General features: G+C 42.8%; 1 protein-coding gene across 4 annotated transcripts in view; it reads right to left on the bottom strand.

The window, feature by feature from the left end:
- The window catches only part of MID1 (midline 1), a 394,448-nt gene that overhangs the window by 113,492 nt on the left and 257,221 nt on the right, over positions 1-23,735 (bottom strand). For 3 of the 4 annotated variants that reach the window (XM_061137897.1, XM_061137896.1, XM_061137898.1), the window contains exon 2: positions 18,557-19,272. In XM_061137897.1, the coding sequence (XP_060993880.1) occupies positions 18,557-19,216 (660 nt within the window). In that variant the 5' untranslated portion in view covers positions 19,217-19,272. The remainder of the gene's footprint in view (positions 1-18,556; positions 19,273-23,735) is intronic. The other variant, XM_061137899.1, reaches the window with a different exon arrangement.

The following is a 23,735-nucleotide window of genomic DNA, read 5'->3' as shown; positions in this document are numbered from 1 at the left end:
TAAATCAATTTCTAAGGAAAATGAGCAGATACAATGGCTTTTGAATATTCCACAAAGCCTGTTCCATGACTGCATTTTGGACAAAGGGCTGCACAAACAGTGAAAAAGACCAAAATTGTCATTAAGGGCCAAACACATAACTCTACAGATTAATTGTGATGGTTTCATCCCCTTCCCCATGGTCACTCACAAGGATTCCTGGGAGGTGTCTCCAGCTCTCAGAGGTAATATTCAAATTAGCTCATATTTATTCAAAAGAAATCAGAATAAAATATCCCTTCACAGATCATCAGAATAATGATAAAGAATTAGAGATTTACAACTGATTTCTTTACTGGTTGAAATGAAAAATCACATCTCATTGTTGCAAAATGTTTTTTTTCCTTCTTGCACTGATGATCATATTGCACCTGATCATACTGTCTTATTTTCTGACTTTCCAGTTGAAAAAAAAAATCCTCTGGACAGAAATATTATTGCCTGGTTATTAGGAGAACAGAGACACTGCGATTATTCTTATCTTAAATATGATAGGTATCTTCAAAATGAAGACCTCTCATAAGAACACAGCTATTCATTGAAACATGTATACTACTATATGTAAAATAGATGACCAGTGCAAGTTTGATGCATAAAGCAGGGCACTCAAAGCTGGTGCTCTGGGACAACCCAGAGGGATGGGGTGGGGACAGAGGTGGGAAGGTGGTTCAGGATGGAGGGACACATGTGCCACCCGTGGCTGATTCATGTTGATGTATGGCAAAACCCACCACAATATTGTAATTATCCTGCAATTTAAATATACAAAGTAATTTTTTTTAAAAAAACACAGCTACTGAAAATTTCTATGCTCTTGACTAAAAGCATCTACACTAAGATACTTGTTTCAACTTAAATAAAGGTATTTGGGCTTCCCAGGTGGCTCAGTGGTAGAGTCTGCCTGCCAATGCAGGAGACAAAGGACACGAGGATTTGATCCCTGGGTTGGGAAGATCCCCTGGAGTAGGAGAAGGTAATGTGCTCCAGTATTTTTGCCTAGGAAATCCCATGGACATAGGAGCCTGGTGGGCTACAGTCCATGGGGTTGCAAAAGAGTTGGACACGACTGAGCATATTAAAAAGCAGGGACATTACTTGGCCAACAAAGGTCCATCTAGTCAAAGCTATGGTTTTTCCAGTGGTCATGTATGGATGTGAGAATTGGACTATAAAGCAAACTGAGCACCAAAGAATTGATGCTTTTGAACTCTGGTGTTGGAGAAGACTCTTGAGAGTCCCTTGGACGGCAAGGAGATCCATACAGTCCATCCTAAAGGAGATCAGTCCCGGGTGTTCATAGGAAGGACTGATGCTGAAGCTGCAACTCCAATACTTTGGCCACCTCATGCGAAGAGCTGATTCATTGGAAAAGACCCTGATGCTGGGAAAGACTGAAGGTGGGAGGAGAAGGGGATGACAGAGGATGAAATGGTTGGATGGCATCACCAACGTGATGGACATGAGTTTGAGTAAGCTCTGGGAGTTGGTGATGGACAGGAAAGCCTGGCATGCTGCAGTTCATGGGGCTGCAAAAGTCGGACATGACTGAGCGACTTTCACAAGCTACACCCCAGAGGATCTTGTTCCATCTGGCTGGGCCCCTGTTCAAGGCGACCTCTGTGCACCAGGGTGAGAACCACTGGACTAGACAATGACAAAGGCATTTCCAGCTCGGGGTTTTCATGATGTGCACCTCTTGTGAAATAAACAGTCTGCCTGCAGGAACAAGCCAAACAATGCCTACATAACCTCTGCCTCGGCACTGAACACTCACATTTGATTCATGCCATTCCAAGTCTCTGCTTGAAGAGCTGAGAGTCTATAGTTTTGCACACATACACACACATGCAGAGGTATATACATATAAACAGCTTCTTTGGAAGACAGATTTAAAATTGACTAACAGATTTAATGAGTCACTTTTGATCTCTGGAAACTATTCACTTTGACTATAATACAATGAAAACTATTATCCATCATATAAAAGCTATTTGGGTGAAACTCTCAGCTGCTGGCCTATTCTCTGCCGACTTCCTACTTGGTAGAAAGCCCCAGGCTGTGTCTGATACAGACAGCTACCCCAGGAAGGTAGTGTAGTCCTGAACATGAACTACCACAACTGGTACATCTGGGGGATAGTAGATAATATCAGTTGCACCTAAATCATGTTTGGAGAAAGGATTAAAAAATATTCAATACGCTTCTGGAGGTTGAAATACTGCTGAAACAGCCCCAAGGGTGGCCTGGGCAGGCCCAAACACCTCAAGCCAGGCCGGGGGCCTGGGGTGGAGGAAGCCTGCCATGCACAGCCTCGGGGCAGCCACCAGCCTGCCACTCAGGGTCTCTACAGATGGAGGGAGGAGATTCAGCAAGGACTGGGCTTTCTAATCTCAAAATAGATTTGGTTTTGGAGGTCACGGCTTCCCTGCTGGCTCAGACGGCAAAGTATCTGTCTACAATGTGGGAGACCTGGGTTCGATAGTTGGGTCAGGAAAAATCCCTGGAGAAGGGAATGGCAACCCACTCCGGTATTCTTGCCTGAAGAATCCCCATGGACAGAGGAGCCTGGTGGGCTACAGTCCATGGGGTCACAAAGAGTCAGACACAACTGAGCGACTAACACTTGGAGATTACATAAAGAAGTCAATGCCTTGTGAAGAGTGAAGCTGAGCTTTCCTCTCTGCATGCCGGCAAAGATGCTTTGGTTAATTACAGATGTCCCAGCACAGACATTTACCACTTGATGATTCCCTGCCGTGGGCTGTCCTGTGTGTTTAAGATACTGAGCAGCATCCCTGGCCTTGATCTGCTAGATGCTCCTAGCCCTTCAAGTTGTCATGATAAGGCAAATGTGTGCCACTAAGTTTACCCGCTAAGGTCTTCACGATTTCTTACCATCCTACCTCAAAGGGGAATTAAAGAGAACTCTGTTTTGCGGCAGTAGAGAACAAAACACATACATAAAAAGTATGCACACAAGAAAATACATATGTATATAGTATTATTTTATCCTTCCCTTGTGAATGACAAATATTTCATCACCTGTGTCTGAACTAAAGTCTTTAAAAATCAAACAGTCTCTTCATAATACTTTCTCATAAGAAATCATTGGCAAGCAATTTGTTGATTCAGAAATGAATGCAGAGACCTACAAGGCAATATTTTGCTGGCTTATGTATTCAAATTTCAAACGAATGTCGGGTGGGCTATGATTTTTCTTGTTTACCTGATGGGTAAATTGCACCATATCATCTCATTAAATTATTAACGGCTGTTCCATTTGTTTCAATAAGTATTTACTACTGATAAAATACCTTGTGGCTTATAAAAAAAAAAAAAAGCCACCTGACGCGAACAGCTGACTCACTGGAAGAGACCCTGATGCTGGGAAAGACTGAAGGCAGGAGAAGGGGATGACAGAGGATGAGCTGGTTGGATGGCATCACCGACTCAATAGACATGAATTTATACAAATTCTGGGAGATAATGAAGGACAGGGAAGCCTGGCTTGCTGTAGTCCATGGGGTCGCAGAGTCAGACACAACTTAGTGACTGAACAACAGCTAGTCACTGGAAAAGGAATAAGGAGATAGAAAACAACTATGAGACACAGTGACTAAGCTTGAGAAATGGACAACCAGTTGAGGCAGGAAGGCTTTTAGCCCAAACAGAAAGTGAAAGTCACTCAGTCATGTCCAACTCTTTGTGACTGCATGGACTGTAGTCTGCCAGGCTCCTCTGTCCATGGGATTCTCCAGGTCAGAATACTGGAGTGGGTAGCTGTTCACTTCTCCAGGGAATCTTCCCAACCCAGGGACTGAACCCAGGTCTCCTGCATTGCAGGATTCTTTACTGTCTCAGCCACCAGGGAAGCCCTTTAGCCCAAAAGTGTTTATATAATAATATGGAAGGCAATGTAATGATGAAGGGGTAGTAGAGCCAACATGGAATGTCTGAGAGAATTTTATGAAAAGCTAACTTAAAGTAGTCCTTGGTGAGCCTATAGTTAGTCCTTTAAGAATCAACCAGAGTTAGTAGAGGAAGAAATAGAAAGCTTGAAGAGGAAGACTATTCACTTTGATTTACATCAACTTTACATTAACTTCTTAAAAGAAACTATATTGTCTTTATAGCTACAGGGAAGGGTTAAAACTTGGAATAAGGGGAGAAAGATTAGCCTTCAGGGTATAACAGTAATGGAAAGAGGAACCTTGGGCTTCCCCAGGGTCAAGCATTACAGGGTTTAACCTTCAATTATACCTCTGTTGCACTGATGAACAAATAAGGCTTAGAGAACTTAGTTGTGGTTTGTTTTCCTTAACCTAAGTTCACACCAATTGAAAATGACAAGGCTAAGGCATAAGTTAAAATCAGACTTCAAACTCATTTCAAACCTGCTGAATGAGAACTTGCATTTTTGTTGTTGTTGTTTTACTTATTTATTTTAATTGGAGGATAATTTTAATAAGATCCCCGAGTATTTCCTGTGTACATTTATATTTGAGCCGTTCTGGTCTAGGAAATTAATGTAAACCTACAATTCTGATAAGCAACCCTGGAAAAAGGAATGGATAATAGACCCCAAACCTTTGTTATTGACTAACATGTGGCGACCATTTTCACATGTATATAGGCTTTGCCAAAAATAACTAAATATGAGTAAGAATTCATTTAGGTCTCTTAAGAGATTTGAAATGTCAAACTCATAGACCAAGATGCTAAATTTACATTTTTAACCACAGCAAATGAATTATCACATTTCAAGTGATGGGATGAATTTAGAGACCATGAGAGACTCATTCATTCCTTCATTTAACACTAATGTATTGAGTAGCTGGTGAATACTGAATAATTCAACATGACTGTAATAAATAAAAATTATTCCATAAGGATTTCCATATTTCATTTTTGTATTTTTACTCCTTTATTTACATCAGAATGGAAAAATAGATCAACCTCAATTTAGTTACTACTTTAAAGGAAATTTCTTGTGTCCAGGCAACCCTTGTGTCAGAAGTTAAGGCAAAAGCACTTTGTCTCTCCATCACTTAAGCTCTTTTTCCTTCTCATTAATTTTCTGAAGTGGGGCATGTTTGGGCCATAGTTCTTTCTGCCTTAATCATAGGTGATGATTAGTTAGGGCCAAGACAGGGTCCCTGGGTCGGAACACCAAACTTCAATTTCTCTAACCACAGTTAATGCTATTTAATTTTTGTGTCCTCACATTCCAAGTGGTTAAGGAGGTTCCTATTTACGCAGCTTCTCCCACCCATTAGATGCTGAGCTAGATACCTGGACCTATATTATCTCATTTAATCCTGCCAAGATCCCTAATGAGCAGGTATTAACATTCTCATATTTTTGCAGGGGATACACGGTTGTTTCAAGAATCAAATAATACTTGAAAGTGCTTTGCAAACTGTCAATCTGGAGATTTGCAAATGCTCATTATTCCTCTTGGTAATAGCTGGTTCTCAGTGTTGAATAAACAAATATGCTTGAACCGCGCCGCAAAACAACTTTAAGCAGCATCTTGAAAGAGTTACCCTTACCTTACCACCCTCCCTTACCACCCCAAGCACTGACCTACAGGACTTTAGTCTAGAGGTACAAAGGCAGCATGGTGGCCTTGCCCAGTGTGTTTCCAGATGAGTTTCTAGAATAAAAGAGAAACTGGAACCACTTCATTTGATGAGCTGAACCATTATAATTGGGTAAGATCCTCATTGGCTGGGACCCTCCAGAGCCTTATTCAGCAGGCCAGGGGCAAGAAAATCACCTCCCTCCTGGGCGAAGTTTGTATGGGGACCTTGGCATGGCATGCATGCTTGGTTGTGTCCAACTCTGCAACCCACGGACTGTAGCACACCAGGCTCTTGTGTCCATGGGGATTCTCCAGGCAAGAATACTGGAGTGGGTTGCCATGCCCTCCTCCAGGGGATCTTCCTGACCCAGGGATTGAACCCACGTCTCTTCGTCTCCTGCCCTGGCAGGTGGATTCTTTACCAGTGAGCCACCTGGGAAGCAGGGACCTTGGGTCTCCTTGATCTTCCAGAAGCAACAGGCCATACTGAGCATGAGTTGGAAAACCTGCCCATTTCACTCCTCTCAGCCTTAAATCTGATGCCACCAACCAAGAGCAGCTGAGCTCTGGACAGCTATGTGAAAGGGTCAAAGGATCGAGAAATAAATCTTTCTACCAAGCCAGGATATTCATCCTAACACCTAAGTTAGCAAAAACTCCCTCACTGATAAAGCTAGCCACGCCCCCAGCTGGCTGGGCCACACAATGGCATTTCCTCTGGTGACCTTTCACACCGTCTTCCTAGAGATGGGTCCTTTCACAGTGGAAATGACATAAATGGTTCCTGAACCTGGATATGGACTCGACCTGTGAGCCCTGTTCAGGAAGGAAACAGAGACCTCTGAGGAAAGCATGTGAGAAGAGCTACAATTCTACCCGTGGTCAGCGGATCTTTCATAAGAAAGGGTCTGGCCTGGATTTTTTCATGGACTGGAGTCCTCCCATGTTGCCCTGACAGCCACTCCAAAGGGACACACAGTGCAAATGTCCCTGCTGTCTTCTCTGAACACTGCTTCTCCTTGAAATGTATTTTCCCTTCAGCTTTTGGAACTAAGCAATTTGCAGAGTAGGCTTTCCTGGTGGCACAGTGGTAAATAACCTGCCTGTCAATGCAGGAGACACAGGAGATGCGGGTTTGATCCCTGGGGTGGGAAGATCCCCTGGAGGAGGAAATGGCAACCCACTCCAGTATTCTTGCCTGGAAAATTCCATGGGCAGAGGAGCCTGGCGGGCTACAGTCCATAGGGTCGCAAAAAAGTCATGCATGACTGAGCAACGGAGCATAAACACAGCACAGTTTCCGAAGAGCAACACCTAAGTCAGCAATCTGGGACTATGAGTCATTTTAAAAACTATCTCATGGACTGAGTTTCATGGACTTCTTTTCCGAGCCCTTTTCTATGCTCTTATCGCATGTTATAATTATGTCTAGACCATGGAAGCAACGACGTGTCTCTGTGACTCATTTCTGCATTGCCAGAGTTTACCCAGGGCTTATCTCCTTAGCCAAACACAAATATCCCTTGGGTGAATAAATAAGAGTTCTTTTCTTTTTCTTTTTTTTTTTAAAGGCAGAATTTGATAAAGCAGACGGGGGGGGGGGGGGGGGAAAGATCATCTATAAAGACACGAAAAAGGTAGAAGCTCTTCAGAATTTTCATATTGTTTCAGGAATAAGAACCCGGTCTATCTCCACATGAATAAAACCCATTATTTTCCTGACTGTTTTCCCCAATAGGCAGCAAAGTAGATACAAGATGCTGACCTCGCTGCTCCATGCATTTTGTCCCAATGGCACAGAACTTCTGGGGCCACTACAGGAGAGGCTGGAGGCCCTCATGTCCTTATGCAAGCTCTTCCCTTTAGGGCTCTCCTCTGCGCCCAACCCTAACCAAGACTGAAACCCCTCCTTCTTCCTATTCTAAGGGCGATGGCTGATCATACAGAGCCCAGGGCTGCCCAGCTCCAACCTTCACTCACACACCCAAGGTGATTTACAACAAAACAGAAAGCTGGCCAATGGAGCTTGTGATTGGCCCAGGCTGCCCTGAACTTCAAAATGGTGCTTGTTTTTAAAAGCCATTTCTTTGAGTCCACCGCTCACTACTTCTTAAGAGTCCATTTTACTACTCGGCTTGGTTTAAAAAGGACAAATCAAAGTTCCCACCCAATTATAATTCCCCCGAGGGTTGTTCAAAATTTCCCATGTCAGCCAGAAACACAAATCGACCCTATAACCACTGAGTAATTTATGATACTGTCAGGAAACCCACGATTGGATTACACCAACGAAGCCTTTATTGTAACAGTAAATGCCCAGATATAATAATACCTCATGTTCATGGAACGCTTACTATGTGCCAATCACTAGGCTAGGCACTTTACAAGCATTTTCCTTTTGATGAGAAATGCAAAATGTATTCTCCTCTGTCAGCTTAAAAGCTATCCTCATGGGTAGGTGAAGTCCTTAAGTAGTGTGCCCCAAAATCTAAAACATAAAGTGAATTAAGTTTTAAGTGGACTTTGTAAATAGTTTTATCAGATTTTTCCAGAATGCCTATGTCACATACAGAGAATCTATCCAGTCTTTAGCTTCATTCACTTTCTCAGGCTACTCTGTGTCCTCTTTATTATTTACCTATCCATTGTCAAAAAATTTACCAGTCTTTCTAAGAATAACCTAGTTTATGATTTGCCAGTGTCAGAGAATGAAATTATTCTGAATATCACAGCCTTTAAAAAAATACTCAGTAAAAGTAATTTCAGAAAATCCTACTAGCTTTAACTTTGTACCTCATCAAGATGAATTGTATTCTTTGAAAACTTTTCAACTTAAATTCAAATGCTATGCACAAACAGTTACTCCTCACTTTTATGGACTCACTTTATATACTTAAATAAAATTGAGGAGGGACTTCCTTAGTGGTACAATGGATAAATATTCACTTGCCAATGCAGGGGTCACTGGTTTGATCCCTAGTCTGGGAAGATCCCACATGTTGCAGAGCAACTAAGCCTGTGCCCCACAACTACTGACCCTGCACTCTAGAGCCCAAGCTCCACAAAAGAAGCCACTGCAATGAGAAGCCTGCATGCTGCAACAAAGAATAGCCCTGACTCACTACAACTAGAGAAAGCCTGCGAGCAGCAACAAAGACCCAGTGCAACCAAAATCAATTAAAAATAAATTATTTTTTAAAATAAAATAAATGAGTTATCTATATATTAGGACATTCAGGAAAAAAAATTACTCTAAGGGGTAAATCAGTGAGCCCATGGAAGCTGCTGTGACAATCCACTGGTTTCCACATGAGCATATCTTTTCTTCTGAGGTGTCCCTGAGGTCATCTCAGATACATCTGTGTGAATTCAGGTCTGGCCCTTCAAGGCAACCCAGTCTAAGTCTATACTGGCTCAGCTGGAGAAAATACTGGCATGGAGATATCTTAAGGCAGCTTTCTAGGTGGCCCTAGAGGCACCTGACTCATTGGAAAAGACCCCAGTGCTGGGAAAGATTGAAGGCAAAAAGAGAAGAGGGTGGCAGAGTATGAGATAGTTGGATGGTATCACCACCTTAAATGAACTTGAACAAACTCTGGGGGATAGTGGAGGACTGGTGTGTTGCAGTCCATGGGGTCGCAGAGTTGGACACGACTTAGTGACTGAACAACAATGACATGAGGCATCAACCACTGTCTATGATGGCCAGGTTTGTGTGTAAAACCACTACCTCAATTAGTCCTGAATATTAATGCAGGACTGATGCTGAAGCTGAAGCTCCAATACTCGGGCCACCTGATGCAAAGAACCGATTCATTGGAAAAGACCCTGATGCTGGGAAGGATTGAAGGCATGAGGAGAAGGGGATGACAGAGGATGAGATGGTTGGATGGCATCACTGACGTGATGGACATGAGTTTGAGCAAGCTCCTGGAGTTGGTGATAGACAAGGAAGCCTGGTGTGCTGCAGTCCATGGGGTTTCAAAGAGTCAGCCATAACTGAGTGACTAATTGAACTGAGTCTCCAAAACCCAAAGGAAACCTCAGAAGTAATGGAATCACTCGAAAAGCTGGAGCCGAAGAGACCCAAAATAAGAGGGCAGCAGGGAGACCTGTGCTCTAGTCCTAGGTCCAAGCCCTCTGGCCAGGTGATGTGGAGCCACCCCTTTTACCACTCTCAGCCCCCATTTCCTCATCTGCAGAATGGGGGTGAAACAACATAAACTTCAAGGTCATATCTGAGCCTAAAATGTTCCTGAGGTTTGAGGTCAGCATTTAGAGATTTGAACACATCTGCCTTAGAGTGGATCAAAAAGCCAGAAGAAATAAGCACACATCATTGCAAGTGTATCTCTGCGCTATGTGTTTGTGTGCTTAGCCACTCAGTCGTGTCCGACTCTTTGCGACCCCATGGACTGTAGCCTGCCAGGCTCCAATGTCCATGGGGATTCTCCAGGCAAGAATACTTGAGTGGGTTGCCATGCCTTCTTCCAGGGGATCTTCCCAATACAGGGATCGAACCCAGGTCTCCTGCATTGCAGGCAGATCCTTTACCATCTGAGCCACCAGGGAAGGAAAGGCAGAAAAGAGTTGCATTCATGTCTGGAGTTAAGAGCCTATCATCAATGATCACTCCTATTCTTGGTCTTCAAGGACAAGACATTGACTCTCACTGGTTTCCATGTTTCTGTTGAGTGTATGTGTGTGTGTGTTGGTGGGGGGGCAGTTTGACCTATGATACTACTTCACTTTGCCTATTAAAAATGAGACCACAAAAATCTAAAGTCATGTGAACAACTTTTCCCCCTTCTATTTCTTCTGTGGGTACAATGACCCTAACTGTTTCTGATACCCTGACTGGACCTTGCCTTCAGAAAATATACATGACATCAGCCTCTCTCTCTCAAAAACAAAATTCCTTCAGTGTTATTCTCTAGAGAAGAAGAAAACTGCCCCAAACTTTAACCTGGCATTCAAAGACTCAAACTCTTCACCCTGCCCCCAGTAGGACTCTTCCGACAGACTCCCTCCTGGGCCCCTCCATTGGCACCCTGGGCTCTAGCCAGCATTGTCTAGAATCCCTAAGCTGTCTTGCCAATTCCTGCCAACAGGTTTCTGCTGGCCCCACTCCCAAAGAATGCCTCGCTCTTCTTTGATGCATAATCCACTGATCTGTCAAGGCGGCTTAAAGCCCACCATCCTGAAGCAAGGTTTCTTGTCTACTCAAAAACCAGAGTCAGTTCTTCCTCCTTCACATCCCAAAGCACTTCTTTAACCCATCAATCATGCACCTGTCCATCAACAAGTGTTTATTCATTCTCATGCCTCTGCCCTTCGCCAGGAGCTTGAGACCCAAGAACTACAAAACCCATGAAAGCAATAATGTGGACCCTTATCTCACATGCAAATAAGACAAGCAGTGGTTAAAAAATAACTGTCAGGCAGTGTGCCCCAAAGGTCCACATTGTAACCATCATGCCATTCTAACCTCCTGGATTATCACGCTGTTTTTACGTTCCAGTACATTGCCAGACACAATGATGATGGTTTGTGTGAAACAATTTATTTTGCTCTCCCATGTTTCTATACAAGTAAGGACATTATTTCTAACTCATTGGGAAAGACCCTGATGCTGGGTTAGATTGAAGGCAGAAGGAGAAGAGAGTGGCAGAGCATGAGATGGTTGGACAGCATCACTGACTCAATGGACATGAGTTTGAGCAAACTCTGGGAGATGGTGAAGGACATGGAAGCCTAGTGTGCTGTAGTCCATGGGGTCACAAACAGTTGGACATGACTTAGTGACTGAACAACAACAAATACATTATTAGCCCTGTTTTACAACTGTGGTGTTGGAGAAGACTCCTGAGAGTCCCTTGGACTGCAAGGAGATCAAACCAGTCAATCCTAAAGGAAATCAATCCTGAATATTCATTAGAAGAACTGATGCTGAAGCTGAAGCTCCAATAGTTTGGTTACCTGATGCAAAGAGCCAACTCATAGGAAAAGACACTGATGCTGGGAAAGATTGAAGGCAAGAGGAGAAGAGGATGACAGAGGACGAGATGGTGGGATGGTATCACAGACTCAATGGACATGAATTTGAGCCAAGTCTGAGAGATGGAAAAGGACAGGGAAGCCTGGTGTACTGCAGTCCATAGGGTTGCAAAGAGTTGAACACAACTGAACAAAGCAACAACAACAACAAATGAACTAAAGCTAAGAAACATGCTCAAGAATTACATTTCTTTATACAGTCAAATGACTAGAAGGTACCTTGTGTACCTGTTTATTTCCCAGAATTCTCTGAACTCCTCAGAAATGATCCCAATAATAAATCATCAGGCAGTAAGACAGTCCTCTCTGCAGGTAAGGGAGGGAGAGGGGATTCATCATGGGGAAGAGATGAAAAGGAGAGAGGAGAAAGATGGAGCTTTAAGTTTACTGTTAAGAACATATCCCTGAAAATGTCTTCTTTTACTCTGTATATCATAAAAAGTTTTTGTACCCAACTAAGAAAATTAAAATACATCTTTAACATATTTCACAAGTATTTGGAAACTGCATTTTGTCACATGGGAAGTTTCTTTAAAAAAATTATATATATATAGACTAAAGAATTGTTCCCATGAAATAAGCATAAGCAGGATAAAAATTTGAAGGGGCTAGTTGGAACAGGTGAGAACTCATATAACCAAAACATTTTGGAAGACATATGTCTGACATTCACATATCCCCAGTGTCATCAGGTGACAACATGTCATGAACTACATGTTAGATTAAAATCTAGCCTAGACTTACTGTGAACCCATTTGAAAAAAGATACAGGGCTCTACAAGGGATGTCATAAGTGGGAAATATAAAAAAGAATACCAAAGAATCTATAGATGTCTACTAAATTTGTCAGTTTTCCAATAAAAAGCTTGGCAATGGTAGATGTAATGGCCTTTATTTCAGGAAGCCTTTCTCTAAAGTCTCTCAGGTCTGGCATTGGTATCCCTCCTTTGGTCACAGTGTACCCAGAGTTTCCTCCCACCAACAGAGGAAATATTTTACCTACTGGAACTCTCTGCTAAACTATAAGCTCCAGGGAGGAAGGGGACTGTTCCTGTCCATATTGCCTTTATGAAGCATACATTAACTTACTTATGCATGACCTCCCCAAAAAATCTACATATCAGATAAGGGAGGATAAAGGAAACAGTAGGTATAATGGGTCTGTCAAGTGTCCATCATATAGGAGCATAAAACAAAGGTGAACAAGTATTTAAGATCTAGTTTATCAAAAATCATACCATTAAATTTAAACCAATGAAATGCAATACAGACCAGAATAATGAGTCATATACAGTTGGATAAAATATAATGTATATCTGGCTCTGCCCTTATTTATAAATTATCTTCAAGTTGAAAGCGTTAGTTGTTCAGTCCTGTCCGACTGTTTGTGATCATGAACTGTAGCCCGCCAGGCTCCTCTGTCCATGGGATTCTCCAGGTAAAAATACTGGAGTGGGCTGCCATTCCCTTCTCCAGGGGATCTTCCTGACTCAAGGATTGAACTCAGATCTCCTGCATTGCAGGCAGATTCTTTACCATCTGAGCCACCAAGGAAGCCCAGAAATTATCTTAAGAAATTGTCTTACAGAATTATTTATCATATATCAGAATGAGTATCTGTAATATTATTATGAGTGTAATTTAAGTTTTCAAGCAGTTGATCATCAGTGAAGCAGCTGACAAATATTTATTGGGAATTCATTACCTTCAAGATCCTATAGTCAGTCTTAGGTGGGTGATGGAGCAGTGGGAGCCAAAGGTCTCTATCTAACTTAGGGTGATTAAATCATCGAGGGAGACATATTGTGTGCTCAACTGACTAGATAACCAGGTATACACTGGAGTAAGTGATTGCTATGAGTTGGACTGTGGCCCCTAAAACTTCGTATGTTGAAGTCTTAACCCAAAATATTTCAGAATGTGACCTTAAAGGTCACTGCAACTATAATTGGCTATGATGAAGTCATACTGGAGTAGAGTGGGCCCTTAATCCAATATGACTGGTGTCCTTCTAAGAAGGAGCAATTTGGGACTTCCTGGGCCATCCAGTGGTTAAGACTCAGGGTTCCCAATGTCAGCGGCATGAGTTCAATCCCTGATGGGGGAACTAAGATCCTGCATGCCATGTGGGGCAACCAAAAAAAATTATGCCAAGAAGGGGAAATTTGAACATGAAGATAAACACGCAGGAAGAATGCCATGTGAAGAGATATAGGGAGAAAACAGCCACCAACAACCCAAGGAGAAAGGCCTGGAACACATCCTTCCCTCACAGCCCTCAAAAGGAATCAACTCTGCTGACACCTTGATTGAGGACTTCCAGCCTCAGCAGTAATGAATTTGCCTGCCAATACAGGAGATACGGGTTCGATCCCTGGGTAGGGACGGTCCCCTGGAGGAGGGCATGGCAACCCACTCCAGTATTCTTGCCTGGAGAATCCCATGGACAGAGGAACCTGGCAGGCTGCAGTTCATTGGGGCGCAAAGAGTCAGACACAACTGAGCAACTAAACAACAACAGTCTCCAGCAATGTACAACAATACATTCCTTTCCTGTAGGTCACCTAGTTTGTGAGCCCTTGCTGCAACAACCCTGGCAAATCAATGCAGTGATAAATGCTAAATTCTTCTCACAGATGAAGGTTTCTTAAGCTGGGCACTGCTGAGATTTGGGACCAGACAACTCTATGTGGTAGGAGCCCATCCTGCACCTTGTAAGATATAGCAGCATCCCCAGCCTCTATCCACATATGCATGTCACACACACACACACACACACACACACACACACACACACACACTCCTCTTTCGCTGGAACCTGTACTCTACCAGTGACTATTTTCAAAGAAGAAACAAGTCACAGAAATTCTAAGGAAAAGGTAAAAAGTCTAGCTCAGATTCCAGTCACAACTTCCCCAATGGCAAATGAAGTAGAAGACTTTCACAAATATAGACCTTCACGATCTATAAATGAAGCCCCAAAGTGAAATCCCATCTTTCCACCTCCAGAAGAGAAGGGCTACATAGGAAGGCTGAGGATTTAACTGGAACCTTTATCAAACTATTATAAAACTACAATGAGATGACCCACTGAAAGGGATTATTTCGCAAAGTAACTCCCGTGGCCAAAAAAAGGCCAATTAGAGTCAGAAGAGCAAAATAGTGATTTGGAACTTCAATTTCAGCTCACTTGAAGTCAGAGTATGCTGAAATTGAAGGGCAAGGAAAGGTCAATTTTTCTGGTTTCGTATATTTTTATGGGTGGAACTAGAGGAAAGAAACAAGAGCTCCAACATTATATGGTGGAACAGAGGAGAAGAAATTACTGTATTGTAATTTCTTGAAAACTCTGGAATGCATTCTATTCAGTTCTCTTATATGTTACTTGGTTCACTAATCAAACTTTTGAGTCAAGTTTGGAGGACTGAGAGGCTTCTTAAAATTCAATTAAAATGATGTGAAAAAAGGTCCACATCATGATAGGCTCCATTTAGAGATGCACTTGCCAGGAAGACTTTTTTCTCTTTTTATCTTAAAACAGAGTTCAGGAAATGCTAGTTTAATTTTCTCTTTGTTTCAATATTTTATGATTATCTCCCAATACATAGTCTGAAAGCATCATTAGATTCTTGACTTGATGCAATTTCAAATGATGTGAAAGATTTTATTTGCATGAATTCTACATGCTGAAAGTTTTCCTTTTTTTTCCTTTTGTGTCTAGAAAAATAGTTGTAGGGTACAAAAGTATATTCCAATCCTCTATATCAACACATGTATACTGAGAACTAATGAAAAAATGTCCCGCTAAGTTATTGAGTGTTATTGAAAGAATTATTCTTCATGATCACTGCAGAATTCCCTTTCTTCAAATAATGGACTTATACTAACAGAAGTAAAAAAAAAATTCAAACAGCAGACACCTGAGTCCTTAAATATTCAAGTAAGTAAAGCAAATCTATCACATTATGAATGAAAGCATCCTCAAATTTCTCCATGCTTTTGTTTCCATATCATCAGAAATCCATTTTTGTAAGTGATGCTAAAGCCTCAGGAAAATATACTAACAGAACTCATTTACTTTCTCAGGTCAAAGTAATTAACAAAAATACAATTTTTGTTTGTTTGTTTTGGTCCTTTCAGTATGCTATTCCTTTCTTCAAAAACCCGATGTTTATACTGTAGTTGGGTTTTGAAATACCATGGACACCCAAATGTCATCTATTCTATGATTTTTTTGTTCTAACATAAGTGGCATATTTTAGAACAAACAGGCTATGCTAGCATGCTATTTGTTTAAATGCTGATAAGCATATTTTGTGAAATGGCTGTAAATAAATGCTTATAAGCATACTTTGTTGAGCAGCTATAAATGTGTTTCAGCCTACTGGGTGCTGTTTATATGCTTATATTTCTGTAATTAGAAGATAAAATCTACCAGGATCATTAATTGTCAGGCCCTCCTGGTGACAGTATAAATGATCACTAGCCTACTGGCTTCATTACACAAGTGTTCAAGGCTCATAATTGAAGAATTTCATTTTCATCACAGAATGGGCTAGAGCACATAAGTGCTTCCTCTTAAATTTGGAGATGTAAATAACTAAGGACTCCTCTTTGATGGGACAAAAGTAATGAGAAGAACTCAAACACCAGGTTTAAATATCAAGTCTTGGAGTTGCTGAATATAGAACCTCAAGTGTGGTGTTTTCACATGTGGTCATTAAGCAGTGTTAATCCAATTAAAGGAACACTTTTTGATAAAGAAAAAAATCCAATCTGGCAGCTTCACATTTTGGAAAGCAAAAACACTTACCTTCTTGAAAACAAACTTCTGCTTACCAAAGGTGAAAGGTTGGGGGGAGGAATAAATTAGGAATTTGGAAGTAACATATACACACTACTGCTGCTGCTAAGTCGCTTCAGTCGTGTCCAACTCTGTGTGACCCCATAGACGGAAGCCCACCAGGCTCCTCTGTCCCTGGGATTCTCTAAGCAAGAACACTGGAGTGGGTTGCCATTTCCTTCTCCAATGCATGAAAGTGAAAAGTGAAAGGGAAGTCACTCAGTCGTGTCTGACTCTTAGCGACCCCATGGACTGCAGCCTACCAGGCTCCTCCATCCATGGGATTTTCCAGGCAAGAGTACTGGAGTAGGGTGCTATTGCCTTCTCCGAACATATACACACCACTATATATAAAATAGACAACCAGCAAGGATCTACTAAAGAGCACAGGGAACACTACTCAATATTTTGTAATAACCTATAAGGGAAAAGAATCTGAAAAAGACAATATATATATATATATATATATATATATATACACACACACACATATATATACACACACACACATATATTATATATAAATATATAAAACTGAATCACTTAGCTGTACATCTGAAACTAGCACAACACTGTAAATAACTATACTTCAGTTTTTTAAAAAGGGAGGGGGAAAAAAGCACCAATGTTCAATCATCCTACACATTCTGTCCCCCACCAAAAAAGGGCAAAAGGATCACCATAGTTTCTAAAATCTGATAGCCACAGCAATTTCTGAAGAATTTTAGCAGCACAATTCACACACACATTGCTTTGCTATTAAGAACTTGGGAGGTGTGCTTTTGGTCACCTTTGTGCATGATACTAGAAATCCAGCCAGCATCTGTCTTCCCTTGTCTGCATTGCCCCCATCCTCGGGCTTAACTTCCTAGATTGATCTGTACCAGTCGTCAATGAATACTTTGAGTGAGGCATACTGCTCAGGTGATAGGTTTGTTCCCCAAATGACGTTTGAAAGCAAGGATCACGACTTGGTCCCCATAAACACAAGCCCACATCAGCGGCGAGAAGAAGTGACAGGAACTATTAGTGAGAGGTGACGATCTGCTCTGAGCGGTAATGCTTTTGATCATGTGATTCATTGTGTTTGCTCAACAACACGGTGTTGTGTGTCCTGAGAGGAAGGACTTCAATATATATATATTTACTCAAAGCTCTTAATTCATACTTCCTTTCCTTTTAATTGGCATCTTATGATCTAAAATTAGCTGGTGAACAGAATCGACAGAAGTGTCTCATGATCAGAGCAAACTTGCTCGGCTGAGTTTGCAATAATTAGACCCACCGCCGCCCGCAGATGAGCAGACACCTGGAGACCTGGCTTATTTCTCCCCTGGAGCCTTCTCTCCGTGTTTAGAGAGTGATTTTTAAAATGTGATGGATAGTCATATTAATTATCATTCCCCGAGCCAGAGTTCGGTTCGGAGTTCCAGGTTAAAAATGAAGTTAAACATACTTGACTCTACCCTTACTGTGTTAAAAAACTTCCACGAAAAGAAATTCTTTTGTAAATCCGAGACAATCGGAACACTCCAGTCCACCAGTAAGCTGGATATCATTTACGCCGGGAATAAAAGGTCATATGTCCTCTAAAATCCCACATTTGCTCTAGGCATTCCTCCTCCCTCTCTTCTTTGTTTGGGCAGTAACTAGATACTAGGACGATGCCAGTGAAATGAATGAGGAAAATAAATGCCCCCCCAAATGCCTAAACCCAGATTTTATCTGCCATTCCTTCTGACGCTCTCTCTCTCTCCCGCTCTTTCTCAACTACAAGGACTGAAAATAACCTAGATTTTTCCGAATTTGCTCTCGCCTTGACAACGCTAACATTACAAGCAGCAGTCAACTTTGACAAGATACTCTTATTGTGTAATATGGCCAGGCTGCCAAAAAAACATGCTACAACGAATCAGATAACAAAAGGCGAAGAGACAAGTTTCACCTGCCACGTAGCTAGCAGTGAATACACTTTTTCTTTCCATGACATTTGCTGGCACAAAGGGGTTTGGCTTAAGGCGGATCGGACTAACCTTCAATTTGTCATAGCGCTCACTCAAAGCTGCCACCTGATGATCTCGGTGCCGCCCGACCAGTTTACACAAGGCACAGATTAACTGGTCATCGGTCACGCAGTACATATTCACCTTCTCATCCTCGTGTTCCAGGCACATCAGCCCCCGGATGTGTGAGTCCGGGATGGGCTCAATGAGACGGTGGCCTGTGAAGGGCTTCTTGTTCGGGTGAGTGGCTTTTAGGCACTCGTCACAGTAGGACACTTCGCAAGTGACACAGGTCTTCACGGCGTCCTGGGCAGGATCCTGGTCACAGAACTGGCAGAGGACTTTCTCGGCCGAGGTCATGCTGTTGGCGTCGAATGCCCGCTCCCGGCGGGTCTCGCTGGGGGAATTGGGCCCACTCACTGAGGCTTTCTGGAACCTGTCGATGATGTTCTGGAGGGTGACGTTGCGCTTGAGCCCGTCTAGACCTCGCTGACTGAGCGTGATGACATGTCGGCAGGTGGGGCACTGGAAGGCGGTGATGGACTCCACGGACTCGTTGGTGGCGCAGTGTGACACCAGGATGCGGTGGGCGCAGTTGAAGCAGAGGCTGTGCGCGCAGGGGAGCAGGAGAGGGTCCTCGAAGAGCTCCAGACAAATAGGGCAGGTCAGCTCCGACTCCAGTGTTTCCATCTTCAGGCAAAGCTCTCCTGGGTCATCAGCGAAATCCAAGGAAGCTGATCAGCTATCTGGAAACAGAACGTAAGATGTGATTAGGCGTGAGGGGGTCAGCCATGGGGGGCTGTCAGCTTTGAGTGCATCTCAGAATAATTCCACACACAGGTCACGGGAGGGTAAATGTGTGTACATTCCAAATAATTCTCTATTCACTGGGGAAATAAGGAGGGGCGGAGAACACCCAAAGCCAGCATATCAGCTAACATCTCCTCAAGGTTCCTGTCGCCCAAAGCAGCATTTTTGAAAATTTAATGTATTTTTCTTTTTTTGCAATTTTGTCCTTTAAAGGGTCTCCCTCCAAACCGGCAAGTTCTTGAAACCATAATTTCCATATCTAATCACAATTATCTTATTGTGTTATGGCCAAGTTTTCCTTGTGTTTTAAAACAAAAATGTAGAAACAGTAATTAATGAACTACAGAGTCTTTCACGACTTTGCATTTATGAGTTGACATGTTAAGTATATGTGCTTTAAGGGCTGCTACTCTGTGATACCGAACCAGGCTTCAGAGGAGAAAGGCAGTTATTGTAGAAGCGGGCATGAAATGCGTACGAAATCAATTGTGTGGTTTCAGTGGCAATCATAACGTTGCAACCGGGGATGTCAGTTTCCCAAATACACCCCCAAGAAAAAAAACAAGTGACTTTCACAAAGATGACTGTGATAGAGGCAACGTTTCTGGCATGTATTTGTTACTCTTCTGAATAATTCTATTGTTTAATCCAGCAGTGGGACGTGGGTGGGCAGAGAGAAGTGGAGAAAAATATCTGGGGGCCTTTTTAGCGGCTGCAGTGAGCTGAGGACCAGTGAGTGCTAGCAATGTGGTTCATGAGAACAAGGATCGTAGTGGCTACAATATTCATTTGCTAAGTTATAACAATGGTGACGATTACAGTTTAGAAAGCACTTGAAGGTAGTCGCGCTCCACCGAGGAAATTTAAAGGGCTGCCGACGGACCACAAGCAACCCTCCCAGCCTAAAATCTCCCATCAAGGGCTTGTCACTGTCGCCAGCGACAGGCCGGGCTAGCAGGAGGTCCAGCCTCACACTCAGAGCCACGTTGGCCTGGGCACGACCTCTGGCAGCTTTGTTGCTCCCCTCCAGGCTGTCTTCGGGTGGCCCAGCTGCACGCTCCCCTTGACGGCAAGACTTGCTGCTTTTCTGAACTCTCGCCTGCCTTCCCTTCAAAAAGGGGAGGGCAAAGAATCCCACATAAACCCTGGCTCATTAGGAGGGAAGAGGCCTCATGCTCATTAGCAGGCCTGGGAACCAAGCCTCTTTGAACCTTCTCCCTTTCAAGGCCATTAGCAGAGGTCTGCGCAACAGTGATGGGCACATTAGATGCAGCTCGCTGCGGACTGTGGGAGAATCGTGCAGTTCACCCAGTAGTGCAGTTCACCCAGTAGAGGCGATGTTCAAATCACCCTCCAGGGGGTTTTCTCAGCCACATTCATGGGAAGGCTTCACATCTGAAGCTCTGTTTAGTGATTCTGACAATCAGCCTTTTTGTATTCACACCTCCATTTATTTACAAAATTCGCTGTTTCTAAAATGCCCTCACCCTCTCTGAAATAGCATCCCTCAGAAATACCATGGTGTGCTTTGGTTAAACCAATGCTCACCTCGTTATCAACCGAATGGTAGCTGATCATTAAAAGCATAAAGGATGAGTCGGCCTTGTGAAAAATTAAAGAGCTGCCGGCTTCATAGAAGCCTGGCATCTTAAAGACCTCTCCAGCCATCTTCTGATATTAACTCTATAAGAAAGGATAAACGGGCAGCTGAGATTTGAAATATTAAAGATTGCTTATCTTTCCACGACCTACAAATGGAAAGCCCAGGGCTGCTGTTTTGAGAAACTTATGACCCACACTCCGTCCTGGCCAACTCCTTCCTACAGATGGCTTAGAATAAATTGAAAGGTTTTACCCATTAATCATCATTTTGGTTAATCATGGGAAAACAGAATAATCTCTCAATCAAATATCTTCTCACTTACCATCAGGAGAAGCATGTCAAGTAAAGGAAAAAGGTAGATCCTTTGGTCTACTATGTTGGCAGGTGAAACAAGAACACCTAATGATAGATCTCACTAGAGGACTGAGCTTGTCTGGAGAGCTTTGATGATTGCATTTTTAGGCAGGTGCCAGAATTTCATCCCAGAGTAGCACAGTCAGATTTTCTAGAGGGGATTCCACCGTGGACCCCAAGGGAAACACTGACATTTTATTCAAGAGACATTTACTGAATGCCAGGCAGTGAGCTGGCTCGAGAAGTTGGAATCAGGCCTCCTCTTCATCCCCTTCCCTCTATGATCATGGGCCAAGCCAACATCCTCCCCTACCTGGATGATCACAGTATTTTTCTAAATGGTCTCCTGGCTTCTTTTCACTGTTGCCCTCCCACCCCCCATAGTCTATCCTCCACTCATAAGAGCCTGTTAACACACGACAGAGCCTGCCTCTCCTCTGCTCAAGCCTCCAGGGGTTTCCCATCTCACTCCGGGAGACGTTCACAGAATAAAACCAGCCCCAGAAAACACAGACTCAGATAGTGACCTCATTTCCTCCCACGCCAGCCCTTCTTTTGCTCTGGGCACATAGCCTCCTTGCAATCTCTCAAACACACCACGCACGTCCTGTCTCCCCTTGGCAAAGTCATTGGAATGACTCTCTGCTCGTCACCTTCTTTGTGAACCCACATGAAATGAATTCCCCTATTCCCACTGTGACCACCCATTTACCCATGCGGCAACCCGTCTTCCCCATCTCCATTTGTTTCCTTCCATAACGTTCACCGACATAGTCTATTAGTTTGTTCACTGCTCCATCTCTCCCCATGGCCCCACCACTAGAGTATCAAGTTCTAGGAGGGCACAGACTTTGCTTTGCTCTTTGAGGGATGTATCACCAGCACCTAGAACAGTGCCTCACACACATTAAGACTCGACCATTCATTGATTGAGTTAATATAAGTACCAACATTGGGGCTGAACCCAGAAACAATAAAACATAACCCTTGCTTTCAATAATCTCTCAATATGTCAGAATAGAGGTCAGCAAACTTTCCCTATCAAGGCCAAGGCAGTACATGTTTCTGGTACTGCAGGCCAGACAGTCTCTGTTGCAGCAACTCAATTTTGCCACTGTAGCAGGCAAAAGCAGTCATATGCAATACAGAGATGAATGATCATGGCTGTCCAATGGGATTATATTTACAAAAGCAGGTAGCAAGCTGGATTTGGCATACATGTCTTATTCTGCTGACCCGTATTTTAGAAGACAGAGACATGTACTGTCAACAAAATAGAAATGAAGAGCACTTTCAGAGAGGTATGAATAAAATGCTGCACTGGCAACAATAGCCATGCCGGCAGGATAAGACCTCAACAAGCACATACAAGTTTCAAGTGCTAATGGGAAATGCTAGATGACAGGATTCCACCCTACCATCCATGGACACAATATGAGTCAAGTCCTCAGGGGCAATTCACCTAAGAATGATTTAATAGCAGCCGCTCAGAAATGGATCATTTTTTCTTTTATTGCCCTGGTGCTTGGCGTGGCGCTTTATACAAGTGTCTATGCTATAAATGCTGTTGGTTAATTGTATTAAGTGATGACAAAATATCGAGATGCAAAGTGAGAAGTGAGATTTGGCCATTTTTCTGAACCTCTGGCCTGTAGGCTGCCAGAAAGGAAGGGATTTTGACTTGTTGTCTACAGCAGATCTCATTTTTATTACTTTTATCCAGATTTTCCCATGGTAGCGATACTCTTATGAAACCATTCAACAATATATTACCACTAAGCACAGATGCCATTCCCTTCTCTTTAAAAAAAAAATGGCATGGCTTATTTTCTAGCTTTCTTTAAAATGATGGTGTTTTTGTTTTGTTTTGTTTTGTTTTGAGACATGAAAATGCCATTCATTCTTTCACCAAATAGTGAACTCCCTCTAGGTAAAGGGTCCTGGGACAACTAATGGTAACACCTGCCTGCCCCCCTCAACCTTCAGTGATCTTATGGTCTATTATGGGAGAGAGAAAACAAATTGTCATCCAAGGTAACAAAAGACTGGGGGAGAAGAGGATGTAGAAGCTTCCTGAAGCAGGCAACATGCAAGGTGGGTTTTAAAGACTAAGAGGGGTCACCAAGCACACAGAAATGTGGGAGTGGGAGTAGATTTTGTGCAAAATGTGATCTTTTTCTTTTTTGAACTCCTGCAATTTAATTTCCAGGCCTCCAATTAAGAGAGAGAGAGACATTGACTCTTAGCCTTCACTACAATGGAAGGAAATCAGATGTGCATATCACCGTCAGGAAATGCTATAGCTCAAGATTTTTCTGAATGGGCTGATTGGTTCTCATTCAAAGGAGGATGTCGGTCATCGTGGGAACCTTTGCAACAAACCAGGGATGAAAAACAATTCACAGTTCACACCTCTGCTCGTCCACCGTTTATGGTCCATAA

The sequence above is a fragment of the Dama dama genome, chromosome X, assembly GCF_033118175.1.
Source record: "Dama dama isolate Ldn47 chromosome X, ASM3311817v1, whole genome shotgun sequence".
Taxonomy (NCBI): Eukaryota; Metazoa; Chordata; class Mammalia; order Artiodactyla; family Cervidae; genus Dama; species Dama dama.
This window is presented reverse-complemented; position numbering and strand designations above follow the sequence as displayed.